Source organism: Equus caballus, chromosome 4 (assembly GCF_041296265.1).
Source record: "Equus caballus isolate H_3958 breed thoroughbred chromosome 4, TB-T2T, whole genome shotgun sequence".
NCBI lineage: Eukaryota > Metazoa > Chordata > Mammalia > Perissodactyla > Equidae > Equus > Equus caballus.
Window position 1 is genome coordinate 107,864,874 of NC_091687.1, and position 15,774 is coordinate 107,880,647.

A 15,774-nucleotide genomic window follows, 5' to 3' on the forward strand; every position below is an offset into this window, starting at 1 on the left:
TAGGTAGCTATAGTTGTAATTTAGTAATTTTACATACTTAAAGCTATATTAAGATAATTTTGATGTTAGTTAATATCATTGCTTTTTAGTTTTTAATTGCTATTGCTAATATTCAATATAATTTTGGCAAAAGTCCAGAATGACTAAATCTGTGGAATCAATTTAATATTTATGTGTCCTCTTTAGGTCACCTGCAATGGCTGGAGGAATTTTTGCTATAGATAGGCAGTATTTTAATGAGATTGGACGGTACGACAAGGACATGAATCTCTGGGGAGGAGAAAATTTGGAACTTTCGCTGAGGGTAATTCACACTTTGTTTTTAATTAGTTACCTTTATACATAGAGAGTGAAATCTAACTTGACCTCATGTAGCATGCTGTGGCAGTTATGCCCTGTTTTCCTACACGAGCATCTGGTACCATTCTGGTGTCACATGCAATACGTGATTTATGGGACTCCTTACAAAAATTGAAAATATTTAATAAAATATCAGGTTTTCTTACCATATGTTATTTCTAATGTATGTGTATCAAATTAACATCATATGTTAAGCTGTTTGTGGAATCTCCCCTTCATTATACTGACTGTCTTGGTGGTCTTGATGTGGAGGAGATAATACAGAACTGGGGGTAGGAGACTTGAATGCCACTAAATATATGGGCTGCCCTAGGTCTCAGTTCTCCATCTGTAGAGTGAGTGGATTCAGTAGAAGTTGTCTCCTAACTCTTAAATCCTGAGATACTTGCTACCACGTGAATGAAACTTGAAAACGTCATGGTGAGTGGAAGAAGCCAGACACAAAAGGCCATACATTTATATGAGTCCGTTCATATGAAATGCCCAGACTGAGCAAATCCGTAGAAAGAGAAAGTAGATTAGTGGCTGCCAGGGGCTGGGGAAAGGAGAGTGACTGCCAATGGGTACCAGATTTCTTTTGGGGTTGTGAAAATGTTCCAGAATTAGATAGTGGTGATGGCTGCACAACCTTGTGAAAATACTGAAAATCATTGAATTGTATGTTTTAAAAGAGTGAATTTCTTGTGGTATGTGAATTATAGGTCAATTAAAAAAATAGATTTAACTTTAAAAAAATCCTGTGGTATGAGAACACCAGATATTAGACATTAGAATGAGTCCCAGCTCTATCATTGACTTGCTCTATGATCCTTGGCAAGTCATTAATTTTTCTAGTCTTCACTTTCCTCATCTGTCAAATAGGAATAAATACAAATGCCATTCTCAGAATTTTGTGAAGATTTAATGAAATAATTGGGGTAAAAACAAAGCACGCAGTAGACACTCCTGGAGAAAATCCAAAGAAAACACCAAGATACTATTCAAATGTTAATAATATGTCTATCATAGGTAATTCTATTTTCGACTAAATTCTAATCATTTTTTATAATGATCGCTTTGAACGGTGCATAAAAATCTGGGCTGTGAGCTCACCATTGTCACCCTTAACATTTTCCCCTCACGTTTCTCTGCCTTGTTTGTCTCTTTTTCCCGACAGGGACAACCTGGTGTAGAGAAAACAGCTTTATTGATAACTAAGTTCATATTCTCTTTGAGCTTTAGTTTCCTTACAAGTAAAATGAAGGAAAAAAATGATCTCTATTACAAGGTTGTCATGAAGATAAGAGATAATTTATAGGAGCTGACTAATAAGTGACAGCCCTTCTTCTCCTATTTTAAATTTTGCCATCTGTTCTTTATGCTCTGTGATGTCATCTGCAGAGACGGTACTATGAATTGCATATATTGTCTTAGCGTGTGTTAAAACATTTACCATATTTGCTTTTTGTGTTTTCTTTTTCCATTTTTTTCCATTTCCATTTTTTTTCCATTTTTCCATTTTATCTCCCTCTTCCTTCTTAATTGGCTGGTTACTTTCTGCATTTTTAAAGAGTGATTTTAAGTACAGATGTCCTTTATAATGCCTCAGATACTTTATTAGGAATACAGTAATATCTAGAGCAATTTATTTTTCCTCCAAGCTCCTATTTGGCAGTATCCTGTAAGTCTGTTATTTTCATTGCTTATTTTTTCCCACTCGTGTTCCCTTCTGACCAGGCATTGTTACATTGCTCTCTGAAATACGGTATATGAAATTTCCCCCTTTCAGGACCTAATAACTTAATAAGCACCTTCATGGGTCTCAGAATAGAATCAACTTCATGAATGATACATGCATATTTGAAAATGTGTGTATTCCTTTTCCTGGCTTTACATTCCCCCAGACAGCAAAAAACAGCAATCTTATAATTAAAATCTCTTAATTATCCTTGCTTCAATATTTCCAGATACTCCGTTCCTAACGGCCCTTTCATATCTTTTAAGTATGCTTGGGTCTCTCTTTTCACAAACAAACATGTAAATTAATAAACAGCCAGGCACTCTCTTGACACTAGCAGCCGTCTCTAACCAAGACAAATAACCTTGTCTCTCCAGAGAGAAGATACCTGCAGATCCGTCTTCATTTCTCACTTACTCTTCGTTCCAGTAAATCAGCATCCTGGGGGCCCTCAGCATCCTGGGACATCGTTCTGGGAACTGCCACCAGTTTAATACAGATGTCCCCAGCGACAGCCTTTGTTCTTCCATAGACTTGTGGTTACTACAGCATTTGACACCATAGACTAGCTTTTCCAGAAGTCTTCTTGAATTTTAGGACAAAATCCAAGAAAATCCCCTTCCATTGCTCAATCATTCCCAATTTCCTTCGCAGGAATTTCCTCTTGTGCGAGTCTCTTAAACACCGTGCTCCCGGGATTGCTCTTCCTGTCAACCTCTTCCTACCTCACATTCTTTTCAGGGCCCAGGGCTGACACTCAGCCATTTTGCACCTGTGAAGCCATGCTGTTGTTAATATAGTGCAATATTTCCTCACCTGGTGGGAAAGAACCTCTACTCTGAGCCAACCAAATACTTCGCACCTGCAGCCCAAGCGCCTCACCCTTCTCCAGGATCTCTGAGGCTCCCCATGGTCCAGAAACTAAAGGGATGGCACTTGGCGGGGTGGGGCCACCAGGACCTGCTGTGGCATCTCCCTTCTGATCAGCCGGGTCTGTGCCATACCCTTGTTAATATTTTTCACAGCATACCTGCATCGGCTCCCATGACTGTAACGAACACCTGTGTGGTGACAAGACCCAAATCTATAGTTTCGGTTTAGGGCTCTCTCTAGAGTTCAAGTTAAGTTCAGTGTAGCCATCACTTAAGGAGCACCTCCTGTGTCGGGCTGCGCCACATGCTGGGCATTCAGAAGACGACGCAATCCTCATTCGTTCATTCATTCAACAATATTTATTGAGAATCTGTTGTGTGCCAGCACTTAGTACGGAGCACTATGAAATCACATAAAAGGGGAACCTAGCCTTGTCTTGGGTGTGTCTTAGATGGCTTCCCCGAAGAAGTGGCATTTAAGATATAAAGGATATGAAAGTGTTTTATTTATATAACAAGTTCTTATTATGTGTGGCATGCACTGCTCTGAAATCTTACAGATATTAACTCACTTAATCCTCATAATAAACCTGTGAGGTAGGTGCCGTCGTTATCTCCTATTTATAATGGAGAAACTGAGGCACAGAGAGGTTGATTAACTTGCCCAAATGCACAGAACATGTAAGTAGTTTGCTCCAAACCGATCACTTCCTGCCTTGTACTGTCTACTCAACTTCAAGTCTTGAGATCCCACCGGCTCGGTTCTATCCTGTTTCTAAGTCACTTCTCTCGGAGGCCGGCAATGTATTGGCAGCCTCCAACGCTCTGAATTTGCTTTAGTTGCCCTGAGCTCAGTGGCTCCCATTGCTTGCGGACAGTCGTGGCCTGCTGCAGACCCACGGACCTGCAGCTGCACTCCCAACCTCGGAGCGGTTCTCATACCCAGTTTATGGCACTTCAGCTTCCCTGGCAGAGTGGAGGCCAGCCTCGAACAGTCCCTGACAACCTGCGTCGTGGCTAGCCCCAACGCCTCAGGACCTGTGTTCCATCCAGGTGTCCCCAGATGTGGGCAAGGCACACTGCTCCAGGGATCGGGGCCCTGCCACACACTTCAGGGGCCACCTGTCTCAAGAAGCCCGTTTCTCTGCATCACCCTTCAGACTGAGCCTCTTAGATATCAGTGCCAGCTTAGATTCATCCAAGTTTGCTAACCTCCTTTGGATGCTGTGATTTGAAAACAAATCCCATGTTGGCCATAGAGAGAGGGTGAAGCACACTCTCCGACGCTGACGTAACGGGTTAGGCAAGTTCCTCAGGAGCCCCGCTCCTGCTCGTGCCTCAGTGGGCTACTTTCCGTGGTCCATCTGCTCAGAATTTCCATCCCTAAGGGGTTTCCCCAAGTCCCTCTTTCTCTTCTCCCTCAACCTTCTCAATAACCTCATCCATTTCATGCTCTGATGACTAACTTCACGCTGATGAGAGCAATTCTAACTCCTCCTCAGTTCCTTCTGCGTTAGAAGCTGGTGTGTCCAATCACCTACAGGTTACCTTCATTTGGACATCCCATAGGTATGCTAAACCTAAACCTTTCAAGAACCGAATTATTTTCTACTCTCTCGAACCCATTCCTCCTCCCATAGTCCCTCTATGGGTGGCTGACATGCTACCCCCTTACCTACACACCTCACACACCTCACACACACACGCACACACACACACACACCCCTGAGTACCTTTCTGGACTCTGCTTTCCCTCTTATGCCCCATGTCATCTCACCATATCTGGTCAGTTCTTCCTCTAAATCATCGCTTGTCTTTGTCCACCTTCTTCTTTCTCCACCATCATAGTCCATAGCTACAGCTTAGATGTAATTTCTTCAGGAAGGCTTTCTTGACTTTGTCCTCCCTCCCCCTACACACACACACACACACACACACACACCCAAGACTGGGATCCATTCTCCTCTGCACGCTCTACCTATTATAGCACTGATTGTGCTATATTGCAGTTGTCTGTTGACTGTCTGAGCAAGGCAGGCTATGTGGGCATGTGATCCGTGTGGTTGCACATGGTACCATGTTTATAAGGACCCTACACTTGGTTTAATGCTTTGCTGTTGCCATCTTGAAATTTTTAATGATTTTTGAACCAGAGACTCCATTTTTATTTTGCACTGGTCCCTGCCAACTGTGTGTTTCCACCCAGCTGTCGGCTCCTCGAGGGCAGGAACAAGGTCTGACTTGTTAAAAACTGTCCTCAGCACCTGGTACATCAATCATGTTAAAAAGTGGTCAAGACATATTTGTTGAATGGTTGAACCAGTCAGAGTCTAAGGGGCCTCATGTGTAAATGAACAGAATAATGCACACCTCACAGTGTGATTGTGTGTATGCACTGAGACAATGTGCATAAAGTGTCTAATATAGTGTCTGCCACCTCACACACCCGTAGTCAGTGTTTGTTCCCTTCTTTATATGCTACAGCTGTCCCAGAGTTCTAACTGAAATGGTATCTGGCCAGCAGCCTTTCCTAGCTTTCTGCTAAGATGTTTATTGAGACAGGAAAAGATGAGATCCCACTAGAAATTAAAACTAACGGGCAGCCTGAATCTGGTGGCACCCTCATGACTGTGAGACCAATGGAAGGACTGAGAAAATCCTCCCCTGGCTTTGGCACATGATGTACCCTTACTTCACCTCACAAATACAGATTACAGAAAAAGAGTAAGACGGTGCTTAGTAATGCCCCAATTTCTGCCCACTGACTCAGAAAGTGGACAGCCTTCCAACCCCTATGTGTCAATGGAGAAGGCTAGTGAGGCTGGACCATAATGAGTGAAGAGACAACGGCAAGATGGGGCTGGAGAGGGAGGCAGGGGAAGGACTCTGCAGCACCTTGCGAGGATTTAGGTTGTGTCTTACATGCAATGGAATGCCACAGATATGTTTTAAGCAAGGCAGTGACAGTGGCTGTGGAGACTGACATAGTGGAGGAAAAGCAGGGGGACCGGTAGTTTCTTGCAAAAATCTGAAAAGAGGGTGACAGTGGATGCAACTAGAGCAGTGGCAATGGAGATGGAGAGAACTGGACAGATTCCAGGCATATTTACAAATAGAACGGACAGAACTTGGAGACGGATGGCGTGGATTTTGAGCAAAAGGGATGTTGTGGACAACCCAATCATCAGTCAGCTACTGCCACGATGATGCTATGTTATGATGCAGCTCAAAACTGAGTGGCTTAAAACCATAAGCATTTACTTTTCTCTTATGTCTGTGGGTTGTCCAGGATGTCTCTGCCTCAGAATTTAGATTGGCTGGGGTGGGCTCTAGTCTCTGAGTTTGGTTTGGGTCTCCTCATCATTCTAAGAGTAGTAGCAACTCAGGGCATAGTCTTCTCAGGTTGATGGGCAGGAATACAAAACTCAGGCCAAACCACACAGAGTTTTGTTTTTTTTTTTTTTTGAGGAAGATTAGCCCCGAGCTAACATCTGCTGCCAATCCTCCTCTTTTTGCTGAGGAAGACTGGCCCTGAGCTAACATCCATGCCCATCTTCCTCTGCTTTATATGTGGGACACCCACCACAGCATAGCTTGCCAAGCGGTGGCATGTCCGCACCCGTGATCCGAACTGGCAAACCCCAGGCCGCGGAGAAGCGGAACATGCGAATTTAACCGCTGCGCCACTGGGCCGGCCCCCCACACAGCATATTTAAAGCTCTGTACATATCATGTCTGCTCACATTCCATTGTCCAGAGCATGTTGAATGGACAAGCCCAAAGTCAGTGTGTCAGAGAAGCATACTCTGCCCCATGGTGCGGGATGGGGAGTGAGATTATATCTGCTGAACAATATTTCAATCCATTACACCAAGTTTCTGGAATGGGCAACTAAATGGATGGATGTCTTATTTACTTGATGAGTAAACCTGGAGTTAAGAGAAACATTTTCCCTCATGTGTGTTGTGTTAGCTTTTGCTCTCTAACGAACTATCCCAAAACACAGTGGCTTAAAACAACAAACAATTGTTATTCCTCATAATTCATTGTGTTGCTAAAGTGGTTCTTCTGGACATAACCAGGATGGCTGATTTCCACTGGTCTTGATTATACATCTATGTTCATCTGGAGACTCAGCCTGTGCTGGCTAGCCTAGGTTGGCCTCATTTACATGGACACTGGCCCAGTGATAGCTGGGGCAATGGGGATGACTTGGCCATTTGTCTCTCATCATCAGGCAGGCTAGCCCAGGCTCACTCACATTGAAGTGGTCACAAGGTTCCCAAGAATAGCAAGAGAAGGCAAGTTTCAACGTGCTGCAAATGCTTTTCAAGCACCTGTTTGCATCATATTTGTTAACGTCCCATTGGCCAAAGCAACTCATGAGGCCAAGACCAGATTCAAGGGATGGAGAAATGAGCTTCACCTCTTGATGAAACGGGGTGCAAAGTTACATTGCAAAGAAGTGTGCATACAGGAATGAAAAGAATTTGTGGCCCCTCTTGCAATCTACCACACTTCACTACAGCAGAGATGCATGTGTATGTTACAAAGACACCCTCTAAGCACTTACAAGTATCAAATTATTTAATGCTAGTAACAATCCCATGAGGTGGGTTATTCTCACTTTACAGAGGAGGAAACTGAGGCACAAATAGGTTGAGTAACTTCAGTCACTTGCCCCAGATCACAGAGTTCACAGAGGATTTGAATCATGCTGACCTGCCCCAGAGTCCATGCTCTTTACTGCATTATACTCTCTCAGTGGGAAACTACTACTACTGTTGCTGCTGCTGCTGCTGCTAATAATAATAATAATAATAATAATATTAGTAGAAACTGGGGGCTGGACAGACTACTTCCAGTAGTATATCTGAGGAAGACATCTGACCATCGCCAACCTGGACAATGAGCAGAGTAAAAGGCAGGCCGGGATGGATCAAGTGCCTTTGGAGAATGATTCAGAGGAAGAGAGCAGCCACGCGGCCCCTGTGGAGACTGCGCTAAATTGTCATCGTTCCCCTCAGTTGGATTTTTAAGAAAGTTTTTTGATAAAATTTTTACTTCTGGTCCTCCTTTATCACTTTGGTTACTTGGCTTTGGTTTTCTATTCTTTAGTCATAGCTGGGTTTCTTTTTTAATTAAGAAACATTTCAAACATATAAGAATGTACCAAAAATAATAAACACTTCTGTATCTGTTCTAATTATTAAACAGATATTAATAATTTTCCAAATTTCCTTAAGTTATCACTTTTAAAAAAGAGAACAAGACGTTATACATAGCTAGTATCACTTAGCATTTGCTACATAACAAAGCATCCCCGAACAGTAGCTTAGATGAACTACTATTTAGTTCTCAATTCCAGATGAAAATTACACCCAGAGAGGATATGTCTGATCAGAAGCATGTGGCAGAGCTGATAAAAGAACTTAATTCTTTGGATTTCTGGTCTCAGTGTTTTTCTACTGTGCCATCCATTTTAGAGAAGGACTTAGATGAACATTTTTCTATATCAGAAATTCTGCTTTTCCATTTTCTTTAACATAATCCCCTCTGGCTGTCTGAGTGATGTATTTCACCATAGTACTTCTGAGTGTTGTTTTCAGTGAGTCTTAATTTCCTATTACTGTTCCCCAAATGCTTAGGTGGATTTCTTAATAAAATATCTATAAAAGTGGGATATGTGATCTTGATCAATTATAACAGTGGTTCTCAAACTTTAGCGTGCATCAGAATCACCTAAACAGCTGGTTAAAATACAGATTGCTGGCCCTCGCCCCAGAGTTCCTGGTTCGGTTGGTCTGGGTGAGCCCAAGGATTTTCTGATTCTGCTTCTCTGGGGGTAACGCAATAATCACCAAATTAGAGTGAACAAAAAGAGTCATGGCAAGTACACTGTAAGATGTATAAATTGTGTGCACAAGATTTATAAGTACATATATTATACGTGGTATTATTTATAATGATAAAAATTGGAAACTGTCAAAATGTCCAAACAATATAAGACTTTTAAAATAATTTCAGGGGCCAGGCCCGTGGCCGAGTGGTTAAGTTTGTGCGCTCCGCTTCAGCAGCCTAGGGTTTTGCCAGTTCGGATCCTGGGCGCTGACATGGCACCGCTCATCAGGCCACGTTGAGGCGGCATCTCACATGCCACAACTAGCAGGACCCACAACTAGAATATACAACTATGTATTGGGGGGATTTGGGGAGAAAAAGCAGGAAAAAAAAAAGATTGGCAAGAGTTGTTAGCTCAGGTGCCAATCTTTAAAAAAAAACTTCACATAACATCAAATTTTAAAAAGCAAATTATCTTAATGTTGTGTATATATGTGTATAGACATACATACCTGGATTAATATCAACTAACAAAGTGTCAAGTGATTTTTATTTTCTTCTGTGTTTTTCTACATTTGCCAGTTTTTCAATCATCATATTTTACTTTAGTGTAATAAAAAAAGTTATTAAAAATAAGTGTTATGAAGTATTTTAAGTACCAAAAAGATGAATAATTGAATTCAGCCACGGTCGGCATTTCTCTTGTTAACTTGCTTACATTCAGTGACACCTAATTACTTCAGAAAACATTACTCTCAGAATATTGTTTGAGAATATTTTAAGACAAAATATCTTGCCATTCTTCATAGATAATCAGCATCAGCATCGGTCATGTATGAGAAAGGCGGAATCTCTTTGTCTTTAGATGCTGGCTATGGTGCCAGATTTCCTAGATTTGAACCCTGCACCCAGCCACTTACCAGCTCTCTGTCACTGGGCAAGCTTCTTAACCAATCTATGTATTAATTTCTTCATCTGTAAAATGGAAATAATCACAGTATCTACATGATAGGGTTGTTGTGAAATAAGAAGCAATAAATGTTAGCTCTTCTTATGTTTGTAAAAAAAAAAATTCAGGGGCTGGCCCCGTGGCCGAGTGGTTAAGTTCGCGAGTTCTGCTGCAGGCGGCCCAGCGTTTCGTTGGTTCAAATCCTGGGCACGGACATGGCACTGCTCATCAAGCCATGCTGAGGCAGCGTCCCACATGCCACAACTGGAAGGACCCACAACGAAGAATATACAACTATGTACTGGGGCCCTTTGGGGAGAAAAAAGGAAAAAAATAAAATCTTTAAAAAAAAAATTCAGCAGTTGCCTGTTCCTAGCAAACGTACATTAACATGTTTTCTGTTTTTCTCCCGTCTAGATCTGGATGTGTGGAGGCCAGCTCTTTGTACTCCCCTGCTCTCGAGTGGGACATATTGATAAGCAACGCATTGAAAATAAACGGGAATATTTAAAAGCCATGACATATAACAATCTCAGAATGGTGCATGTTTGGCTGGATGAACACAAGGTGAAGGATGCATCTCTGATTTGGAAAGCTGAGTGAGAGTACAGCGCAGGCTTGCTCTAAAGAAGCTTTCTACTACCTTTCCAGATATTAATTTTCATTCTTCTCTCTGTTTTCCTTAAATTAGCGGGACCCTTTCAACCACTCACCCCCCCAACCCCAGACCTTCTTCTCAATTAGTTCATTCTAAGCTGCCACATTTGCATCTTAATTTTTGCTTTAATTCCTAGGGATACTCAAGTTTCTCAGAAGCAAATCAACCAACACAAGAAGTCCTTTTTTTGTATATTTTTTGCCTAGATCTATTTTTCCCCGCAAGGATTGCTCCCTGAAGCAAGCACCTCTCTCTGTTCCCGTCCTCACGGGCAACTCTTTAGATTCTTTCTCCACTGCCAAGTTCCCAAGTGATGCAGCTGCTGCTGATCTGGGGACCACGCAATAACCTCCACTACCTCTTTTCTACCAATAGTCAAAATTTCTATACCAAAGTCATGCCCCTTCATTTGTGCATCTCCCCTAGGATTAAACCCTATGCCAGGACTTAAAAGGGTACATATAGAGAGAACATGTAGCTGCAGCTCCATTTTAACTTGAAAGTTGTCCATCTACGCACAAGCTAATATGGACAGTAACCCCAGCAAGATCTCATTTCAGACGCATGAGTAGAAATATGTAAGAATCTCTCTGCGACATTACATGCCCTGGTCTTGATTTAATATTTTTTTAATTATTCTGAATTATAAACATAATAACACTCAATTTCTTTAGTAATGAGGGCAATGTGAATTAAAAACTTGATGAGGTATTTCTACATAGCCAGCTAGATTCACAAAAAATGTAAAGTCTGATAGGACCAAGTGTTGGCAAGCACAGGAATTTTCAGACACTGCTGGAAGGAGTCTTAATTATTGCAAACTCACTTGGGAAAACAGTTTGGCAACATTAAGTAAAGAAAAACATACAAATATCCCATGATCCAGCAATTCCATTTTTGTATATACAATACAGAAGTGCGTGCTTTTGTGCACCAGAACATGTGAACAAGAATGTTTATGAGCAGCATTGTTTGTGTTAGCCAAAACTGAATACAACCCAAATGCTCATCAAGAGTAGAATGGACAAATATGATATATTTAATCAGTATAATTCTACACAACAACGAAAATTAGCCAACTATAGATATACATACAACAGTAGGGTAAATCTTTTTTTTTTTTTTTAGATTTTATTTTTTCCTTTTTCTCCCCAAAGCTCCCTGGTACATAGTTGTATATTTTAGTTGTGGGTCCTTCTAGTTGTGGCATGCGGGATGCCACCTCAGCATAGCTTGATGAGCAGTGCCATGTCCGCGCCCAGGATTCGAACCAGCAAAACCCTGGGCCGCTGCAGCAGACTGCGCGAACTTAAGCACTCAGCCACCACGCTGGCCCCAATAGGGTAAATCTTAAAGACATAATGGTGAACAAAAGCAACCAAACACAATAGAGTATATACTGTATTATTCCATTTCTACAAAGTTAAAAATGGGTACAATTAAACTATATAATCTACGCATGCATAATTAGACATTAAAGCTAGAAAGAAAAGCAAAGGAATGAATACATCATCAGGATAGCATTTAAAACTAAAGGCAAGGGTTCTGATCAGGAAGGGAAGGGCGGGCAGCTTCTGGGACATTGGTAAGGCTCTATTTCTTGACCTAGTCAGGGTCACTGGGGTGGATTTTTCAACAATTCCTTAAGTTGCACATTTAAGTTTCATGTGCTTTTTGTATGTTCATTACATTTCTTGATTTTCAAAAAGGTAAAACATACTCATTTTAAAAAGCCAGAAAATAGCGAAGACTATGGAGTCAAAAGTAAACTTTCTAAGCTCGTAGTTCCACCCTCGGAAGTAATCACTAAATTACTGTTTATAGTTTCTTGTTAATACACACAAGTATACGCCCTTTTCTTTTATATAACTAGATTTGCACAATATTTTGTTCTGCATTTTTTCTGTTAGTATACTCTAAAACCATACTTTCAAAGCCTTTCAAAATCAGAACATTTAAGTATATCATTCTTTTAAACACTTCCTTTGAATGGATCTACTAAAATTGATCCTATTAATACATAATCCCCCACTGATAAACATTCTGATCATCTTGGCTTTTAGTGATTTGTTAACACGCCTGAAATGGACATCTTTTACACATACCTTATGGTGCAGGTGTGCAGATATATCTCTGGAATAAATCTCAAGACATGGACCTGCTAGGCCACGAGTTAGTGCATCTTAAATCCTGATGAATAATGTCCAAACTGTTCTTAAATGCCATCAAATGTATTTCAAAGGTCCTGTCTCCTCACAACTTTTCCAACCCTGGTCTTAAACTTTGTATTTCTTCTGATCTAACAGGTTAAAAATGATATCTCACTGTTTAAAATTGCATTTATTTAATTATAGGAGACATTGAGCTTATTTTTATGTTTGTTGATTTTTTTCCCTGTGAACTCTGGTCACAGTTTAAATAGTTGACTTGAGGGGGCCGGCCCAGTGGGGCAGGGGTCAAGTGCACACGTTCCACTTCGGCAGTCCGGGGTTCGCCGGTTCGGATCCCAGGTGTGGACATGGCATCACTTGGCAAGCCATGCTGTGGCAGGCATCCCACATATAAAGTGGAGGAAGATGGGCACAGGTGTTGGCTCAGGGCCAGCCTTCCTCAGCAAAAAGAGGAGAATTGGTGGCAGATGTTAGCTCAGGGCTAATCTTCCTCAAAAGAAAAATAAATAAATAAGTAAATAAATAGTTGACTTGAACACAGCTAAGACTGAGTAGTTTACTGAATTTCACAGAAGATATAGTGATAAAAAATTTTACCTAACTTAAAAAGCAAATAGCATTTGGCATTAAATCATGGATTGTATGACAGGGCACATTGGGAAATCTAGTGAGTGACACTGGACAAGAGAGGGCTTTGGGCTGGAGATGTTGTCTAAGGTCTTCTTTGCCTTCAGTCCAGAATGATGACACTCTTCCCCCACCTCAGGCCCGTCCTCTGCACCAGTCTACCCTGGGGAACTAGGAGTGCAAGAAATGATGGCAAAGACCTATAGCGGTCAGGGATACTTGGGGAGAATCCAACATGGCATGCCCAGAATATGCTAATTTAGATAAGCAAGCTCCTTCTCTCATTCAGCAGTGTTACTATACTATATGCCAGGCACTGGGAGTACACAGATGAAAATACAAGGGTTCTGCTTTTAAGGAAGCTTCGGTCTACTTAGAATACCATTCTAATATGGGGCAGATTGAGTCCATTAGACACTCATACTTGGTGCTTCTTTAAATCAGAGTGTATAAAAGACTAACCAGGTGTGGCAATAATGACTGACATTGACCCGACACTTACTAGGTGCCAGCCTTCGTCTCCCAAGGGCTTTGCACATATTAAAACATTCAGTCCTCACAACCACCTCGTGAGGGTAGAGGCCAAGGTCACATAGTTAATAAAAGTAGGGCCAGAATGTGAACCCAGGCTGTCTTTCTCCAGAGTCAGTTTGCCCTCAGCCGCCACACCATCCCCATTGCTGAAACCATGGAAGTGTTGATTGGGACTTGGGAGTGAGAGTTTTTGTCCTTGAGTATCATTGAGAGAGTAGGAGAAAAGGGATATACTACAATAGCTGGCTGTGATTCTTGAGCTCCCAAGAAGCAGGTTCCTGGATCCTGCTACGACAGCCACCTCTGTTGTGGTCAGTCACAGCACATACTGTGAATGTGTGTGGGGTGAGTGAATCCCAGGTCCTACGTGCTTCTCTGCCCTTTCTACACAGAGGATGTCAAAGGTTTTTGTTTTTTAGTTCAGATAATGAAAATATATATTGCTATGTTAGATATCATGATTTAATTGCTAAAATTCATTTGACTTAATGAAATGACTTTTTATTTCCTTTTAGGAGCAGGTTTTTTTACGAAGACCTGGTCTGAAATCTGTTGCCTATGGAAACATTAGTGAACGTGTAGAATTAAGGAAACGACTGGGTTGCAAGTCATTTCAGTGGTATTTGGACAACATCTTCCCAGAATTGGAGGAATCTAGGGACCACCGATAAAAGGAGAACAAATCATTTTCATTAATGAAGGGTTAAAAAGCCCCTAGTCCCTCAACATAAAGAAGAATGCAAGTTTGCAACTTCATGAAATTATGTGAAATGCAATAAGAAATACAACCAGAGCAGTCTACAACAGGAGTGCCTTTTATTTCCTCCTTTAATGATAGCTGGTAATACTTCGTTTTACTCGTCTGCCATAAATTTATGGGGTGGCAAGACCTTGAACATTACAAATGTCCGCTGTCACGCGGTTGAGACTCTATCATATACTCAATTGAGCTACGGTGCAATATCTCCAATTATTTGAAAAATTCTGTTGGTCCTGGTAGACCATAGGCTCTGCTCCACTCTTGGGGTCTTTGCCAACTCCATTGTCACTCCAGAACAAATGACCTGACCTGGTGGCATGCCCAGAAAGACATCCACAGAGGGCATTGCTTGGGACATGATACATAATAACTGCGGATCAACTGTATTGACCTCCTTTCTTGCTGCCAGTGTAGATCCTGGCACTGACACCTTGCTTGGTTGGGTTCCTGAGTTTCTGATGTCCAGTCCACTTGCCTAGATGTCCTGGGCCAGCTCTCCAGGCCAGCCTCCTCGTTTGTTCCTTTTGGCTTTTCTGTCACTTGGAGACACTCCTTCTTCCCTGCTTCTGATTTTGCCTTTTCCCTCCTATGACTCTGGCCTACAGCTCTCCTGTTGCTTCTTGGATTATGCGCCTTGTTGATACTCTGTGCTCTGACTTGAGAACTGTTTAGCTGGGATAGGGCAAGAAGCAGCTAGCTTCTGTATCTGTCCTCTGTAAACACACTCCCAGATGTCTAAAGTACTTCTGTCAAGTTAGAGGGATGGCTGTTGTGTTCACCCTGGTGAAGATAGCTAGGAAAGTGAAATATATTTAATTCACAAAGACAAAGAGAATTAGAAAATGAGGGACGGAGCACATTGAAAGGAGTGGGGACACTTAGGATAAGATCATTAAACATCGCCTGTGCTGCAGAAAGTATAAGCTGTGTTCTACAGCAGGGAACAACTTGACTCATCTGTTATGCTCACTCAGTCAACAACTGTGTGGTCATCCCAGGCCCTGTATCCTTCTAGGTGCTGGGACGAAGCAGACAATGGAGAAGGCAAATGTCCCTCCCTTCATGGTTCTTTGAGAGAACACATACAATGTAACGAAAAAAGAATCAGTTTATAATCTCTTTATACGTGTGTATCTAACAAAATATTCTAAAATCTATTGCCAGAAAGACATGGGGAAAACCTGTGCTCATCTATTGCCAATGGCCAGGATAATTTGACTGGGCCTTTAAAAGGTCAATATGACAGCACAAAATAAGCGCCACATTATGATTATACTCTTGTCCC

At 41.7% G+C, this 15,774-nt stretch overlaps 1 protein-coding gene across 1 annotated transcript in view; it reads left to right on the forward strand.

The window, feature by feature from the left end:
- Window positions 1-14,533, forward strand: part of GALNTL5 (polypeptide N-acetylgalactosaminyltransferase like 5) — a 65,094-nt gene extending 50,561 nt beyond the window's left edge. Inside the window, exons 8-10 of the mRNA XM_014739404.3 lie at window positions 187-304; window positions 10,157-10,306; window positions 14,245-14,533. Coding sequence (XP_014594890.2) covers window positions 187-304; window positions 10,157-10,306; window positions 14,245-14,400 — 424 coding nt within the window. The 3' untranslated portion in view covers window positions 14,401-14,533. The remainder of the gene's footprint in view (window positions 1-186; window positions 305-10,156; window positions 10,307-14,244) is intronic.
- The last annotated feature ends 1,241 nt before the right edge of the window (window positions 14,534-15,774 follow it).